Raw genomic sequence first — 19,058 nt, 5'->3', positions numbered from 1 at the left:
CAAGGTTGGCGCCATGGAAGACCGCCGAACAGGCCACCTGCTACTCGTCATCGTTGCCACAGGGGCCCCGCATCCTCAGCTCCGACTTCACAGCAAGAAACAGACTAAGGCAATCCCACGAACACGCCGAAGAAGAGCCGACTAACACAACCAATGCCGTGCCTCCGACCTCGCTCACCACCGCCATCGTTGCCATAGAAGCCTCGCCACAAACTCACCACTCTGGCGCACCCGCCACTAGTCCCTCCAACTGATCCCCACCTCCAAAGACGAAGCCCTCAAGAGGGGCACGACGCATATGACACCGCCATCATCTGATCCATGAATGCACGGATCTGAGGTTTCCCTCGGAGAAAGGGTTGGTAGGGAGATGAGCACTTCACCACGGCAATGCCTTCAAGAAGGTCACGACGCCCACGAGCGCCGCCGTCTGCCGGCTCCGGCCAAAACCAGAGTCAAAGCTTTCGCCCGGTGTAGTAGCACAATGCCCTGACCAAACCAGCTGAACCTCCAGCAATGCATCACCACCCACAGATCAGCTTGTCGATGAAGAACGGCTAGGAGCCGCCGCAGCCAGCGTCCAGCCATCAAATCCTGCCCCCAAGCCAGATCCGACCACAGCTGGCCGGATCCAAGGCCTCCCATCGCAGACTGAGCCACCGCGGCCTGCCAGCACCATGTCGATGTAGGCTATAGTGGAGCGCCGGCGATGCACCTCCAAGCGCCAGACGTGAAAACGCGGCCCTCGCGTCTGCGCCCTGCCACCCCTCTGCTGCCGTGCAGCTCCACATGGTGGACGCCTCGTCGCGTCGCCCAAAGGCCGGATCCGAGCCGCCCCGGGCCGCCTCGCACCTCGCCCGCGGCGCACCACCCCTGGGCCTCCACGCCGCGCGCCGCCCAGAGCCTTCACACCGCACGCCCATGCCTTGCCCATACCCACCGCCGGCAGCAGCCGCCGACGCCAACCCACATCCGCCTCGGGGAAGAAAAGCCCAGCCGCAGAAGCTCGCAGCCGTGCTCACCGAATCCGACGCGACCACGCCGCTGAAACAGCCGCGCCGCCGCCGCGCCGCCCGGGGACGCCCTCCGGCGGCGGCGAGGGGAGGTGGGGAGGTAGGGGAGGTCTGCCGGCGATTGGATCTGGGCGCCCCGGTGCGGCCGCAGGAGCCGCACGGGAGCGATGTCGCTTGTCGCCGGTGCTGAGGATGATTTAGGTTCTGGTCATTTATCTCTTCAGTCAAGAAAGAAAGATAGGAAAATAAAAAATGAAGAGAAGTAAAAGAAAACTGAATAATGAGAAAAACAATAAAGAAAATGAAGTGAAATGAAGAATTATACAGTGGAAAAATAGAATGAGTGGACTGACTGAATGAAAAACTGAACACACAGCTCTTATCTCTAAATAATTATCAGAATAGCTAAGACTAAACAATTACTGAGAGTGACATGGGAAAAAGACATACTGAAGAAGAAAAGTAGACTGAAGACTGAGGGACAAAAATAAATAATGAAAGACATCACTCCTAAAGCTGACATGAAAAGGAGAAGAGGTTGACGATAATATATATACAAAGAGAAAAGTGAAATAGATAATGGAAATGAGAACGACACGCCTAGAATTTAATATGCCTAAACACTTGAAATGAAAAATAACTCACCTGCAGCTCTGAAGATTTCAATTGCATAAAACAGTATGCCAAGATTTTGTACTAGAAGGCCATTTGGACAACCGTCCATATGCAGCATAATTATTGTTTACACAATGTAGTAATTCTTGTACAGAATTGAGCAAAAGGACGAAACTGGATACAAAAATTACTATTAGTGGAGTTCTATACTTGACTGTGTATGGATTGAAAAACAATCTAGCTGTTGTTTAGGAGAACTGTCATTTTAAGCTTAAGCATGCCTCTGCCTGGCAATTGATCCAACTTGATTGCGCAAGTTACAGCGCTAGACGCATAAAAGTCAAGTGTTTGCCATTACAAAATTTCAAATTCAGCTGAGATCAACATTACCAATGGGACACAAATGATGTTGTGCTTCTGCCTGTAATTCACTACACTATGAAGCCCCCACTGTAATCTGTCCCATTTTGCTTGTTGTTTGAGCTACTGAATCTGTGCAATCTGGACTGGAAGTCCTTCAGCATCACGTGACTAACTCCTGCCTTGTGTTGCACAGATTGGATGGATCGGAGTCATTGTCAGATGAACACCCTTCTTGTCAGAGGTCGAAGCGGTTGCGGTTTCGGTAGTGTGGACTTGGTGCGTGCAGATGTGGTCGCCTCGCCTACAAGAAGGCATGGTTTTAATGTACAGTTGGCTCACTTGGTGTAACATGGCTCGCCTCGCCTACTTTGTCAGGGCTGCTCATGGCTCAGGGCTCTGTGAGAAGTATGTTGCTGTTCCTTTGCTGCTCTATATCGTCCGGATCCGGGTTTCAGTTGGTGTAATATGACTCGTGTGGGTGTGGGTGTGGGTGTGGGTGTTCCCTGCGGAAAGACCTTTCATCCGTGAAATCCAACGGCCATGCCCGATCTGTACCGCTTCAAGAAGGCCAGCAGCATGGCGAGCAGTATAGATAGCACTGCTCGTTCTTGCCCAGCGGTATACATATTATGAGCGCATTTTGGGATTTCTACGACCCACCACGCCCCGACCCACCCAACCCATTGTTCTGGTACACCGACGCTCGTAGAGTTCCGTCGGCCACCGCCGAGCCTCCTTCTCAATTAGGTCCGACAACAATGAGGCGTTGCCCAGTGCCCCTTCCATGGCTAAGCATACCTCCAAACCGTGCTCGTTTCGTCCTGGTTCACAACGGTGGTGAAGAAACCACTTGGCGTTGTTGTCCGTCGATGCAGAGGCTTGCCGTGTACAGAAGCTCGTCGTCTCGGCCATGGTGCTTGGGCAGGACGGAGTCATGGCCGCCATGTCTTGGTCCATGTATGTATGTGATGGGGCTGAGCGCTGTGGCTAGACAAATGGGGACGAGACGCCAAGGTAGATGAGCGCGCGGCCCAGTTCCAGTACGCGGCAGCAAGGTCAGCTAGAGCATGGTGGCGGTCAAAGCGAGGTCAAGGAGCGGCAGAGACGTTGAAAAAAGACCTGGTGGTGGTGCAAGCCTGTCTCATTGGTGTTGGTCCCAGTATGTGGCAGCAAGATCGACTACAGCGTGGCGGCAGTGGCGGCGATTTCAACTCTGCCATGGCGGCAATGGGAGCAAGCAAGGGATGTCGATTCCCAGCTATTACTACGAAAGAGCCTGGCATCTTGGCCCATCAACAACCCCCTACCCACGCGAAATCAGCGCTCGGATTTTGTTATAAGTCTCACCCCTAGCAGTATAGGGTACCGTAAAAAAGCTCTTGTAAGATGGTACAGTTTTGAGAAGCTTGTTTTGGCTATGACAGTGAGAGGATTGTTGGGACTTGTGTCACAGGGCTCCGCTAGTATGAGCACTATCCCTGTGTTTGTCTTTGCCTAAAAAATGTTATGCAGGAATGTTATACATGAATGAAATGGCGTTGACGTGCCGTACGTGGGGCACCAAGAAAGCGCAAGTTAACTAATGCCATTAGATATGCAACAAAGTGGAGGAACTAAAAAAAGGTTTAGTATGTGATGGGTGGATTCCCGGATGGTTTTGCCCTGGACTGCAGGCTGGTTAATTTATTTGTAACACCCGTAGTAGATTGTCTCTCGATGGAAGGGAGGGACGCTTTGTTTTGTTGATAAATGGTGTGACGAACCGATCCTTATCCCGATATATAGATAGTCCGTCCGTCCGTTGGCCAGCGCTGACGGTACGAACGAAACCTTTCACCCGGCCGGGAGGTTTGGCATCCGATCCGGCCGGCGTCCACATCCGTCCGTACACACAAAGCCCCTTTTCCCTTTCCTTTTCGGCCGTGTGCTTTCTCTTCTGTGTGAGACAGAACGTAAAAGTGGAGCATCAGATGTTGATCTCCAAAGAGAAAGAAAAAAAAGTATCGGATTAACAAAAGAAGATTATTAACAAAAGGAGAAAAGCATGTAATGATGTGTGTACGTAAAGAAGGTCCGAGCTTAGCTACCACTGTGGTTACTGGTTACCGTTGCTACTGGCCGGTCAACATCCTGCGCGACAGCTTGTACGACGACCGACCGTTGCCATCGTCCAGCTCAGTCCCGCCAAAGTAACGTTTCGTCTGTCTCACTAACCGCACGCGTGCGCTACGGCAACAGCGGCTTTGCTTGCTTCCCCGCGTCTCTCGCCCTTCACGCCGTCACCGCGCCCTGCCCCTATTTACTCTCGCTCTCCCCTTCATTCCTTCCTTTCCCATCCATGTTGGGAATTAGCACACAAATACACTTGTGATTAACTGAATACTGCAGCGGAAACAAGTAATCTCAGCATCACATCCTGTACTAATTCAAGGATCGTTGCTTAGCACGGAAGGAAACATATGCAGCAACATATATGGAGGCAGAAAATGTTACTCAGCAGGCAAGACACCTCAGCCTAGTGTCTTGTGGTAGGAGTAAGTTTTCATGACAGCATCAAGCATCAACAAAGAGACACCAGATTTTTACGTGGAAAACCCCTCAACTTGAGGGGAAAAACCACGGGCCGAAGCCACCCAAATCCTCTTTCACTATTATCAAATGCGGGATACAACAAGTTCTTCTCTAGACAGCACTAGAGGATCTCATACATCAAGATTTCTGAATCTTGGATGAACACAACAAGATTTGGGGCTCAAGAACTAGGGATTGGAACAATCTCACCAAAGATGGTGGAACTGAAGCTTGAAGGAGACAAGGTAGTGGATCTGGACCATCACAACCTTGGGGAGGAGCTCCCTTGCTTCTTCCTTCAATCTTCCTCTTCTTCCCTTGCTCTCTTGGTTTTCTCTCTTCTTCTCTCTTGGAGGATGAACTGATTTTCGTCACTCTTGATGGTGGCTGCTGGATGGAGGGTAAAGCATCCCCATCCACTCATGTGTAAAGTCCAAAATGACTCTAGGTCATAACCCTAATGGATAGTGGGCTTTTGCACCTCTTTGGGCTGCCTAAAAGGCCTCAAATGATCATCTCCTCACAGCCCACATGAGGAGGACATCCCAACAAATCTCCCCATCCGACTCATGAGGGGGGCACCGCCATGCCCGCTACCTTGCAACATGCTTGTAGCTTCTCATTTGGTAATATCTTGGTCATCATATCCGAACCATTGTCGTCGGTATGGATTTTCTCAAGTTTCAGCAACTTAAAACTCACAACATTTCGAATCCAATTGTATCTCACATCAATGTGCTTGGTTCGAGAGTGATAGCTTGACTTCTTGGAAAGATGAATAGCACTCTGACTGTCACAAAACAGAACATACTTCTCTTGCTTCATGCCGAGCTCTTGCAAGAAGTTCTTCATCCACAAAACTTCCTTGCTAGCATCAACTGCTGCAATGTACTCAGCTTTTGTAGTTGATGTAGAAACACATTTCTGCAATCTTGATTGCCATGACACTGCTCCCCCTGCATAAGTCATCAGGTATCCGGATGTGGACTTCCTACGATCCTTGTCACATGCGTAATTTGCATCTGTATAGCCCTGCAATACAGGATCACCATTTCCAAAGCATAGACAAGATGTAGAAGTACCCTTGAGATACCTGAGAATCCACTTCACTGCTTCCTAGTGAGCTTTACCTGGATTTGTCATGAACCGGCTAACAACTCCAACTGCATAGGCAATGTCAGGCCTAGTGCATACCATAGCATACATCAAACTGCCCACAGCAGATTGGTAAGGTACTTTCCTCATTTCTTCTTTCTCCTTCTTGCTTGTAGGACATTGTTTTGAATTCGTTTGTGATGGCCTGCAAGCGGAGAGATAACAGATTTTGCATCTTTCATATTGAACCTTTCAAGTACCTTCTCAATTTATCTTTCCTGTGAGAGCCAAAGCAGCTTCTTTGATCTATCACGGGAGATCTTCATGCCAAGTATTTGCTTAGCTGGTCCTAAATCCTTCATGGCAAATGATGTTGGGGATCGTTGCAGAATTTTAAAATTTTCTACGCATCACCAAGATCCATCTATGGAGTTTACTAGCAACGAGGGGAAAGGAGTGCATCTACATACCCTTGTAGATTGCGAGCGGAAGCGTTCAAGTGAACGGGGTTGATGGAGTCGTACTCGTCGTGATCCAAATCACCGATGACCGAGTGCCGAACGGACGGCACCTCCGCGTTCAACACACGTACGGAGCAGCGACGTCTCCTCCTTCTTGATCCAGCAAGGGGGAAGGAGAGGTTGATGGAGATCCAGCAGCACGACGGCGTGGTGGTGGAAGTAGCGGGGATCCCGGCAGGGCTTCGCCAAGCGCAAGCGGGAGAGAGAGGTGTCACGGGAGGGAGAGGGAGGCGCCAGGGGCTAGAGTACAGCAGCCCTCCCTCCCCCCTTTATATAGGCCCCCTGGGGGGGCGCCGGCCCCTGGGATCCCATCTACAGGGGGGGGCGGCCAAGGGGGGGGGGAAACTTCCCCCCCAAGTCAGGTGGGGCGCCCCCCACCCCAGGGTTTCCAACCCTAGGCGCAGGGGGAGGCCCATGGGGGGCGCACCAGCCCACCAGGGGCTGGTTCCCCTCCCACTTCAGCCCATGGGGCCCTCCGGGATAGGTGGCCCCACCCGGTGGACCCCCGGGACCCTTCCGGTGGTCCCGGTACAATACCGATAACCCCCGAAACTTTCCCGGTGGCCGAAACTGGACTTCCTATATACAATTCTTCACCTCCGGACCATTCCGGAACTCCTCGTGACGTCCAGGATCTCATCCGGGACTCCGAACAACTTTCGGGTTTCCGCATACTAATATCTCTACAACCCTAGCGTCACCGAACCTTAAGTGTGTAGACCCTACGGGTTCGGGAGACATGTAGACATGACCAAGACGCCTCTCCGGTCAATAACCAACAGCGGGATCTGGATACCCATGTTGGCTCCCACATGTTCCACGATGATCTCATCGGATGAACCACGATGTCGAGGATTCAATCAATCCCGTATACAATTCCCTTTGTCAATCGGTACGTTACTTGCCCGAGATTCGATCGTCGGTATCCCAATACCTTGTTCAATCTCGTTACCGGCAAGTCACTTTACTCGTACCGTAATGCATGATCCCGTGACTAACTCCTTAGTCACATTGAGCTCATTATGATGATGCATTACCGAGTGGGCCCAGAGATACCTCTCCGTCATACAGAGTGACAAATCCCAGTCTCGATCCGTGCCAACCCAACAGACACTTTCGGGGATACCCGTAGTGCACCTTTATAGTCACCCAGTTACGTTGTGACGTTTGGCACACCCAAAGCACTCCTACGGCATCCGGGAGTTGCACGATCTCATGGTCTAAGGAAATGATACTTGACATTGAAAAAGCTCTAGCAAACGAACTACACGATCTTTGTGCTATGCTTAGGATTGGGTCTTGTCCATCACATCATTCTCCAAATGATGTGATCCCGTTATCAATGACATCCAATGTCCATAGTCAGGAAACCATGACTATCCGTTGATCAACGAGCTAGTCAACTAGAGGCTCACTAGGGACATGTTGTGGTCTATGTATTCACACATGTATTACGATTTCCGGATAACACAATTATAGCATGAATAATAGACAATTATCATGAACAAGGAAATATAATAATAACCATTTTATTATTGCCTCTAGGGCATATTTCCAACAAATGATTTACTCAATGCCTTCTTGAGGAGAGCAATCCTCTTTGTGCCATTTCCAACAAATGAGCATATCATCAACATAGAACAAGAGAATAATGAAGTCATCCTCGGCATACCTCTTCATAAAGACACAATGGTCAGGTTGTGCTTTATGGTAACCAAGCCTAGTCATAAAAGACTCAAACTTCTTGTACCACTGCCGAGGAGCTTGCTTCAAGCCATACAAGCTCTTCTTCAATTTGCAAACTAAGTTCTCCTTTCCTGCAACCATGAATCCCTCTGGCTGCTCCATGTATATCTCCTCCTCTAGGTCACCATGTAAGAATGCTGTCTTCACATCAAGTTGTTCGATTTCCAAGTCCATGGTGGCAGCCATGCCAAGCACAACTCGGATCGAAGACATCTTGACCACTGGAGAGAATATCTCACTATAATCAATGCCCTTTTTCTGACTGAATCCTTTCACAACCAATCTGGCCTTGTACCTTGGATGTGAGGTGTTTTCTTCAGTATTCACTCTGTACACCCACTTGTTCTTAAGTGCTTTCTTGCCCTTTGGCAGTTTCACCAACTCAAAGGTATCATTCTCATACAGGGAATTCATCTCATCCTGCATGGCTTCTGACCATTCTTCCTTGTTCTCATCAGACATTGCCTCCTCATAGCATGAGGGCTCACCTGCATCTGTCATCAACACATATTGATGTGGTGGATATTTAGAAGAAGGAATGTGACCTCTTTCACTTCTTCTTTGCTGCTGGACTGGTGATGAATCAAGTGGATTTTCATTGGCATCATCATTACCAACTTCATCATCATCATCACTTGATGGCTGCTCGCCACTTTGACTTGTACTGCCTTGATCAGTTGCATCTCCACTGTCTTCAGTGTCATCATCTCCCCCATGATTGTCATGCACGAGAGGAGGACGGATTGGATCCATATCAACCTGAGGTGTGCTGGTCATTGGCTTCTCTGGTTTCCCAATATCTTTTATTGTTTCATCTTCAGTGAACACCACATCTCGGCTTCTCACAATCTTTCTATTGGCTGGATCCCACAACCTGTAGCCAAACTCTTCACTTGGTTGGCTGAGGTAGATGCACTGCTTTGTCTTGCTATCAAGCTTGGATCTCTCGTCCCTTGGAACATGTACAAATGCCCTGCAACCAAATACCTTCAAGTGCTTGTATGATACCTCCTTCCCTGACCAAACTCTCTAAGGAATATCACCTGCAAGAGGAACTGAGGGAGATAGGTTAACCACATACATAGCATTCATCAATGCTTCAGCCCAAAATGAATTAGGTAAATGAGCATGAGAGAGCATAGCTGTGACCCTCTCTGTGAGTGTCCTGTTCATTCTCTCTGCAAGACCATTGAGCTAGGGTGTCTTTGGTGGACTCTTCTCAAGCCTGATGCCAACATTTCTGCAATACCTTTCAAAAGGACCTCTGTATTCACCACCATTGTCTGATCTCACGCACTTCAATTTCCTGCCAGTTTCTCTTTCAACTTTGGCATGGAACTCCTTGAAGGCTTCAAACGTTTGGTATTTGTGTTTCAGCACATACACAAAAACCTTTCTGGAATGATCATCAATAAAAGTCACAAAATATAATGCTCCACCATGAGATTTTTCAGTCATGGAGCAAACATCAGTATGCACAATATCAAGAACATTTTCTGCACGATGTGGAGGGAGTGTACGAAATGCAGCCATATGTTGTTTGCCAGCAAAACAATGTGGACAGGGTTTCAAGGATATACCTTTCAACTCAGGGAGGTACTACATGCGAGCAAGAGCATGCATGCCCTTCTCACTCATATGCCCAAGCCTCTTGTGCCACAATTCAACCGAAGTGTCTTTTTCAGCAACATTCAACACCTCATTGCACAACTTGGTTTTAGTCACATAGAGATTACCTTGCTTACTTCCTCGAGCCACAATCAAAGAGCCTTTGGTGAGCTTCCATTTTCCTTCACCAAAATAACTAGGATGTTTGATATCATCAAGCTTGCCTACTGACAACAAATTCAGCCTTATGTCGGGAACATGCCTCACATCATCGAGCACCAATCTGCAACCTGTGTTTGTTTCAATGCATATAGAGCCCTTGCCAACAATTGCTGATGAACCATTATTTCCCATCCTCACTTGGCCAGTAACACCACTAGTGTAAGATGTGAAATACTCCTTGTGTGATGTGATGTGGAAGGACGCACCTGAATCCACAACCCAACTCATGGCATCATCACGAACAGCACTATAGCAATCTTCACCTTCAATGACTAGATAGTTAGTTCTCATCCGTTGCGGTCATGGCTGAATTGCTCTCAGCCTTTTGCTCGGTTTTCTTTGTGAGTTTCCCCTCTGCAAGCTCTCTTTTGTACTTCCTGCACTCGCTCTTTATGTGTCCCGGATTGCCACAATGAAAGCAAGTAATATCTTTTCTCTGTTTTGACTTTGATCTCCCCCTGGATTTGCTTTTGCCTTGCTGAAATTTTGTATTGCTGCGTCCACGGTTCTCATTCTTCCCATGGGTTTCAGCTACATACGCATCAGAAGAATAGGCATCACTCTTTTCCTTCTTTCTGACTTCTTCATTCAGCATACTGTTCTTCACCATCTCCAAAGTCAGCTTCCCATCCGGAGCTGAATTGCTAAGTGACACAACAAGCGTGTTCCAACTATCAGGCATGGAACTCAGCAGCAACAATGCTTGCACCTCATCCTCAAAGTTGATCTTCATGGCTGAAAGTTGATTTATATGGCATTGAAAGACATTTAAGTGCTCAATCACACTTGTGCCATCTCGGTACTCAAGCTTTGCAAGTCTTTTGATCACCGAGGCTTTGTTCATTGATGTCTTCCTCTCATACATAGACTCCAACTTCTGCCACATCTCATAAGCATTTGTGTCATTTGCAACATGGTGGAAAATATTGTGGTTGATGTACAACCGAATCATACCTACTGCCTTTTTGTGCAACACTCTCCATTCTTCTTCCGTGACACCTGTGGGTATCTTGTCTTTCACAATTGGCTCATACAAATCCTTGCAATAAAGGATGTCTTCCATCATGGGCTTCCATAATGCGTAATTGGAAGAATCAAGTTTTATCATGCCACTTGTAGTAGCGCTTTCTTCCAAAGCCATTGTGAACAGCACTTCCAGCAACAATCAAGCAACTGGGATTTGCAACCTTCTAAGCAACCAAGGCTCTGATGCCACTCTGTTGGGAATTAGCACACAAATACACTTATGGTTAACTGAAAACTGCAGCGGAAACAAGTAATCTCAGCACCACATCCTGTACTAATTCAAGGATCGTTGCTTAGCACGGAAGGAAACATATGCAGCAACATATATGGAGGCAGAAAATGTTACTCAGCAGGCAAGACACTCCTCAGCCTAGTGTCTTGTGGTAGGAGTAAGTTTTCATGACAGCATCAAGCATCAACAAAGAGACACCAGATTTTTACGTGGAAAACCCCTCAACTTGAGGGGAAAAACCACGGGCCGAAGCCACCCAAATCCTCTTTCACTATTATCAAATGTGGGATACAACAAGTTCTTCTCTAGACAGCACTAGAGGATCTCATACATCAAGATTTCTGAATCTTGGATAAACACAACAAGATTTGGGGCTCAAGAACTAGGGATTGGAACAATCTCACCAAAGATGGTGGAACTGAAGCTTGAAGAAGACAAGGTAGTGGATCTGGACCATCACAACCTTGGGGAGGAGCTCCCTTGCTTCTTCCTTCAATCTTCCTCTTCTTCCCTTGCTCTCTTGGTTTTCTCTCTTCTTCTCTCTTGGAGGATGAACTGATTTTCGTCACTCTTGGTGGTGGCTGCTGGATGGAGGGTAAAACATCCCCATCCACTCATGTGTAAAGTCCAAAATGACCCTAGGTCATAACCCTAATGGATAGTGGGCTTTTGCACCTCTTTGGGCTGCCTAAAAGGCCTCAAATGATCATCTCCTCACAGCCCACATGAGGAGGATATCCCAACAATCCATTCCAACCATTACCAATCCCCACCTCCTCACGCATCTTCACTCACACAGGACATCTCTCAACATCTCAACCACACTAGTACCAAGCAAGGCAAGTCTCCATGGACGCGGTGGAGTCCTCATCGCCCTACTCGCCGCCCTCGCTGCGCCACAAGCTGCGGACCACCGTCTGCGGCTGCTTCGGCTCACCACCGTCACCAGTAAGCGGCGGGGAGAGGCCGCACACCGGTGGCGGCAGGGCCAGGTGGAGGAGGCGCGTGACGAGGGAGTTCAGGTACGACCCGCTCAGCTACGCGCTCAACTTTGACGACAACGGCGACGCCGACGCAGAGGACGCCGCCTTCCAACACCGGAATTTCAACTTCCGCCTGCCGCCCTCATCGGCGCCGGCCTCTCGAGCCGTCGTCATCGCCTGAAGTCCTGAATCGTGGTAGTAACTTTTTGTACCTTCTGTCTCTGATTTTCCTTCTTCTCCGAGCGAGACTGAATCACTACATCTGTAAAAGGAGTTTATACGGCAACAGCATGTACTTATATATACATATAAGAATCAATTTGTTCATTTTAATGTTCCAACGATTCTCACTGCAAGGCGATAGATACGTGTACACGGACCTGATGAACTGTGCACGGGCTTGTGGTGTGGGTGGAATCGTCCGCGGTCACCATCCACCGTGTCCGTGTGGGCTGCGCGTATCCAACGATGTAGTACGTGGGTGAAATGGTGCTGCAAAGGATTTTTTTTGGGGGGGGGGGGGGGGGTGGTTGAGTAGCCAACAGTCAAAAATATCGAACCAGCCACACACACGCACACCAGACGAAGATTTTTCTTAGAGCGAAAGCTCCACCCGCGAGCCGTGGCAGATTGGAGCTTTCGCTCTAAAAAGGCTCACGGGTGGAGCTTTCGCTCTAAGATCTTCGTGTCCACTTCCTTTTCTTTTGGAAAAACAGGGGCGAACCGTGTCTGCATTCAAATGATACGATACGAACAGCCTCGGCCTCGGCATCCACCCCTGTTTCGTATTCACCCTAGTTGAGTTTGGTCGGTCGTTGAACATGCACGGTATCCACCCGCAAAAGAAAAAAAACACTGTATCATCTTCAATGTTCCGTAAACCTCACTCTCACGGGATTGCACTGTTTTTTTTAGAATCTTAGAATTGCACGTACCATGATTCAAACGAAAGAAAAGGGCCGGGCCCAAGAGGGTCGTTCATCCACCAGCCCGGCTTGTAGGCCACGAATGAGTACTAGCTAGCCGTAGAGAGGAGAACTTGGCGGAGAAGAAAAGCCATTCGGTCGGCTTGTAATCTTAGAACAGAGGTGAGGGAGGTTGGGCGGAATTCCTCTGAAATGAAAACCCTATCTTGAATCAATCCATCATGGCTATGATCCGTAGCTTAGCTAGTAGTGCTAACATCTATGATCTGCTTTGGAGTGGCTTCGATGATGACATTGATCGTAAGATTGAGGATCAATGCAGGACGATCATCGGGGAAGTCTGCAAGATGTTTGACGAAAGGTCTACTAAATTTGATGGCCTATTCGCCAAGCTAGAAGCAGTTCATGACGATCTCAGTGTCGACATCGGCCAGATCCACATTGATGTTGATGTTTATCTCCCTGAGAGTGCTCGCAAAGCCTTCAGCTCCCTGGCCTTGCTCACGACCTGGGAGCTTTGGAAGCATATAAATTGGTTGCGTCATTGATGGGCTACGCCCATCCGTCAGCCGCCTAACGGAGGCCATCTGGCAGGAGGCACAACTATGGGCTCTTGCCGGAGCCAACAGGCTACACAACATTGTTGGTATAGGTTGATTTTTCGTCTCTTGGGTTGAGGAGCCCCATTTTTTCTTGTTGCTCAGTTGTTGCACTTAACTTCGTCTTGTCATGTACGTCCCTAAGTGTAATACCCGGCCTTGTATTGCTTTCTACCTATCAATGAATGATACACAAGCTTTGCGCATTCGCGAAAAAAAATCCACATCGATGTTGATGCTGAAGCTCGAGGAGATTTGGCTGGCACGGGAACGAGCCGATCCCTTCCGGTTTTTGCCTGTCACTGCAGATGCGGAGGCTGCCGCCGCCGCCGCCGAATTCAATAAAGATTAACGAGGGAAGGTATATGCTTATATTCGTCCCTCGGCCAGAGGTGCGCGTGAGCCATGTTACTCGTAAAAAAGTTCTCCTCATCTGGATTCCTTTCATAGAAAGAGCTCTAATCAATTTGCCACTACTCCGCATGTTGAACTTCCTCATTTGATTGTAGAAATTATCGTATGGAGCAAAATTACTGTGAGGACAATTTCCAGCAATGGAACTCACCTCCTGGGCGGTGGATTTCGCTAGTTTCTTCTCAGTATAAAGGACACGCTGCTCGTTGGCTTGAATATATTCTAACACCATGCTCCCAAAGCCGTCTGAATTATGCCAGCTTCTTCAGAGCAGGTTCGGTCGCCATCAACATCCTGTGCTCATTCGTAGAATGTTTCATATTACTCAGACAAGTACTACTTCAGTCTGGGTTTTCAAGTCCCACAGACCAAAACGCATGAACCAAGGCGCTATCTATTGTAACTACGCTGAGATATTCAGCAAAGCGAGCAGCTAATGAGATTCCGCGTAGTTACTGCATGCATGGGATCGCGTGCCTGCCGCGTACTACCTCCGTCCTGGTTTATTGGGGCTTGTGTTAAAGTTTGATCATAGATTTAACTAAGAAAATATTAATGCATGTCATCAAAAATTATATCGTTTGATTTGTATTTGAACAAAGTTTCTGATGATGTTATCTTTGTTATGTATAACTTATATTTTATTAATTAAAATTATGGTAAAGTATGACACTGAATATGAAGGGGACTAATAAACCAGAACGAAGGTAGTAGAAGTAGTATTCTATGTCGATTGATTACTTGCTCTCTCCCCCTTGCATGCATGCAACGCATGATTACTGGCTTTCTTTCGCTTGCATGCAGCGCAGTGTTTTACTTTTTGCATGGCACTCGAGGCAGCGGCCTTGTAAATAGACCTGAAAACGAGTTGAGCATTCTCCGAATAATATGATAGTTTTTTTTTTGCGGGTGATAATATGATAGTTATCTGCCTATGAGACAACCCCTGATGTATGTTACTCGCTTTTTGGATGCAAGTTGACTTGGACACAACATTTGAATGCTCTCATTGTCGGCCAGAGGTTATGATCAAATCTGTAGCACAGGCTCTCCCAACTTATGTAATGGGAGTGTTCAAACTACCCTTCTCGGTCTGTGACGATCTAACTCGCCTGGTTAGAAAATTTTCTGGTGGGGGTTAAAAAAAAGGTTGAGCTTGATATATTCTCCTATGCACCGACTTTGCAAAGAGCATCGAGTGATTGATTAAATTAGCACATCATTATCGTCGGCGCTGGTAAGATTAGTTGAGGCCCCTCTGATCGAAAACTGAGACATTCACGTGCTCAAGCCTGAAGCGTTTCTTTTTTGGACATTAGTACTCCCTCCGTTTTGTGCGCGTGGAACACGAAAGGGATGTGTCGTGCGTGTTGTGTTGGTCGCTTCTGCAGGCTGCGTCGAGTCGAGGGCAGGGGAACCAAACCAAGGGTGCCACGATAGTTTTGCTGCTCCGCGCGCTGCACGTAGGGCTGCAAACGAGTCGAGCTTGAGCAAGTTGGAGTTGGCTCGGCTCAACTCATATGAAAATTCGGGCGAACCCAAACTGAGTGAATATCATGATCGAGTTGTAGAATATGACTCGTGCTCAACTTGTAATGATCTCGAGTCGATCTCGAGCTAGTTTCAAGCTACATGAGATGGTAAAAATTATAAATCTATGGATGAAAAAAAAAAGGTGAATATGCTGGGAACCTTTGCTAAAAATATATGATATTTAACACATAGTCGACCATGTGCCATAATTAGGCCTAAATCTTCTCTGCACTTAATTAAGTTTGCATGTTCGTTGGTAAATAAAATGGAGAAAAATTATGGACAACATATATGGTAATAAATTCTCGTATTTCCATTTAATATATAGCATGACCATTTAACATAATGATATTCCGTCGAGCCATCGAGCTAAAATTGAGCGAGCCAACATTGACTCAAGATCCGCTCGTTTCTCGGTCGATCTACATAAAGTGTTCAAACTCAGCTCGTTTCTTTTCGAGCCGATCCCGAGTCGAGTCAAAAAACAAGTCGATCTCGAGCGGCTCATGAGCCTCGAGCTTTTCTTGCAGCCCTAGCTGCACGTTTTGACCGAGCGCTCACTCGAGCAGAGCCGCCGTCGATTATAAAGGCTGACGTGGATTCTCGCCTCGATCCTGTCCGTCCCTCCGTCAGCGCCGGTCGTACCAACGAAACCCTTTCACCCGGCCGGGAGGTTTGGCATCGATTCGGCCGTGTCAATGCTTTTTATCATGCTCTTTTTCTGTATGATGCGAACGTATAGTACATAAATGGAGTCATAGCGTACGTCCGCGTGAGCATCAGACGTTGATCTCCAAAAGAGAGAAAAAAAAGTGTCAGCTGTTTGACACTTGAAAGATAACAACGGGCAATCAAGAAAATCAAAACCTGAAGTTCACTGAACGAAGGTCTGAGCTGCATTCAGCTAAGCTACCACGGTCAACTATCTCTCTCTGGGCACTCACTGTGACAACTTGCACGAACTACCGGCCGTTGCCATCGTCCTCCCTCCCGTCTCAACGGCTCCGTAGCCCCGAGACCCGTCTAACCGCACGCGTGCGCTACGGCGATAGCTTTGCTTGCTTCCCTGCGTCTCTTGCCCTTCACGCCGTCGCCGGCCCATGTCACTCCTTATCCGTCTTTTTCCGGTCCCCCTGTTTAGTCCCGCCCACCTCCGCCTTTCCTCTCCAGCAGCAAGCACTGTCCCACATCCATCTCTAGCTTCTACCAGCTGAAGCACACTGCACACTAGTACCAAGGGAGACGCCATGGACGTTGTGGCGTCCTCTTCGCCCTACTCGCCGCCGTCGCTGCGCCACAAGCAGCGGACCACCGTGTGCGGCTGCTTCGGCTCGCCGTCTTCACCAGGCAGCGGCGGGGAGAGGCCGCAAAGTGGCGGCAGGGCTAGGTGGAGGCGGCGCGCGGCGGCCGTGGGGGAGTTCAGGTACGACCCGCTCAGCTACGCGCTCAACTTCGACGACGACGACGGCGACGCCGACGCGGAGGACGCCGCCTGAAACTTGAACTCGCGCCTGCCTTCATCGCCGGTGCCGTCCTCCCGAGCCGTCGCCATCGCCTGAACTGAATTCTGAATCGTAGTAGCAGCAAACGTCCTTTTTAACTTTTTGTAGCTCTGTCCCTCTGATCTTACTTCTTCTCTGAGCGAGACTGAATCACCGCATCTGTAAAAGCAGTTTATACGGCCGGGGAAACGTACGTACCGAGGAGTAGCAATAGAATCATGTACTTTACACATAAGAATCAATGCAAGGAAACAGATACGTGTACACGTGGTTTGGTCGGGAATTTCTTTTGGATGATGAACTGTGAAGGAAGTTTCACCTTGGGTTTGGGTTGATGGTGGGTGGAATCATCTCCCGTCGCCATCCACCGTGTGGGCTGCGCGTATCCAACCATGTACAAACAGTTCTACGTGGGTAAAAGGGTGCTGCAAAGGATTAGCAAGTACTCCCTCCATTTCTAAATATAAGTCTTTGTAAAGATTTCACTATGAACCACATACAGATGTATATAGATGCATTCTAAGTATAGATTCATTCATTTTGCTCCGTATATAATCACGTAGTGGAATCTCTACAAAGACTTATATTTAGGAACAGAGGAAGTAGTGAACAGTCAAAAATATTCAACCCTGCGAACCACACACACACCAAACGAATCTGAAGAAGAACCAAGTCGTGCAGTTTGTCGCGGCTCACGGTGGAGCTTTCGCACTAAGAAAAATCTTCCTCTGCACTTCCCTTTTTTTCAGAAAAAACAGGGGCGAATCGCGGTAGCATTCAAACAAGACTATACGACCGGCCTCGGCCTCCACTCATGTTTCGTATTCACCCCAAGTTGACTTCGACCTCGTCGATGGGATGCGACGGATCTGGGTCCAAGGTAGCACCGGACGTTCCCCGGTCGAAGTGCCACAACGACATGTGCCGCACTGCTTGCAGTGGGCCTGTTCATCGACTTACAAAGCCTCATTGGTGATGGTGTTTTTTGGATTTAGCAATGGTGGAGGCTCGGCATCCCTTCTGGCGTGCGCTTTGGCGGCACTGAATTTGGACAGCGGTCGATGGCTTCGGCGAGTGCAGGAACCCTAGCACACTTCGCTCTCCTCTCTTGCTCCGTCCCTTCTTCTTCCCAATTCGATTTGGATCAAATCTGACGACTCCGGCAAGGATGTCAAGCTCCGGTAGCCGCTCCGACGACGTCGACGAAGAGCTGGCCCTCCGCATTGTGTTAGAGCGGTCCAAGGTGGACACGGGGGCTGCCCCGAATATGTCCCATCCCTGCTCCCGCGTCGGTGCAGCGCGAACGCCGGTGTTGACCCCTCTCGGGCCACGTGCAGCTCCGCAAGGGCTGTGTAGTCCACGACGCCCCCATGTTGTCGCCTTCCCAAGCTGGCCGCTGCTCCGCAAGGGCAGCGGTGGGTGCTAGTGGCCGCTCCGCCGGCCCAGACGCACACGTCAGTATCGGAGGCGCGCGTCGTCCGCCTTGAGAGGCCGCGAGCAAGGGAGAGGGAAGCGGGGGGCCTATCCGTGTGCCGCCGCCGCGGGTTGCCGGCGGAGCCCAACGAGGACGAGCGGAGATGAATGCTCGCCGGCTACGGAGGAAGAATGCAAAGGCGCTCCGGCTTGCCATTGGGAAGTCGGAGCACATGGCGGCGGCAGAGGCGGCCCGGGTGGGCAAGCTCAAGCGGCAATAGGACAGGGCCGTCTGACGGATGAAGCGGATCATCGTCCTCTTCGATGATGACGACGACCACGGGTTCGACTCCAGTGATCCACAACCTGTCACGGACGCCTACAACTGCGTCGCCAACTGGAAGGGCATAGGCTCGGCGAGGAAGTGATGAATCTCCGCCTTCCCCGTCTTTAATTTCTAGTTATTTAGTACTCTAGTTAGAACTTGTCTGTCATGTATGTGGATTATGTGAACTTTGACTATTTGAAGATCCGTTGGTGATATTTTGGTGACCGAAATATGCTATATCTATATATGTCCGTTTCATAGTCTGTGCGATGATCCGCATACTTTTAATTCACGTCGCATGCTTAGTATGGATATAGGGTATCGGATATGAGATAGACGAATGTGAAG

The 19,058-nt window shown here is 48.9% G+C and overlaps 2 protein-coding genes across 2 annotated transcripts; both read left to right on the top strand.

Annotated features, from left to right (window-relative positions):
* Positions 1–11,861: 11,861 nt before the first annotated feature.
* Positions 11,862–12,176, top strand: LOC109763086 (uncharacterized). The gene has a single exon (XM_020321947.1). The coding sequence runs from the start codon at positions 11,862–11,864 to the stop codon at positions 12,174–12,176; it is 315 nt and encodes a 104-aa protein (XP_020177536.1).
* A 4,226-nt stretch (positions 12,177–16,402) lies between these two features.
* On the top strand, positions 16,403–17,233 carry LOC109763081 (uncharacterized). Its single transcript, XM_073503124.1, has one exon. It carries the CDS (start codon positions 16,715–16,717, stop codon positions 16,961–16,963), a length of 249 nt encoding a protein of 82 aa, XP_073359225.1. The 5' UTR covers positions 16,403–16,714; the 3' UTR covers positions 16,964–17,233.
* Positions 17,234–19,058: the final 1,825 nt, after the last annotated feature.

The sequence above is a fragment of the Aegilops tauschii genome, chromosome 7 (assembly GCF_002575655.3).
Source record: "Aegilops tauschii subsp. strangulata cultivar AL8/78 chromosome 7, Aet v6.0, whole genome shotgun sequence".
Taxonomy (NCBI): Eukaryota; Viridiplantae; Streptophyta; class Magnoliopsida; order Poales; family Poaceae; genus Aegilops; species Aegilops tauschii.
Note: the sequence above shows the minus strand (reverse complement) of the source record. Positions and strands in the feature narration are given on the sequence as shown.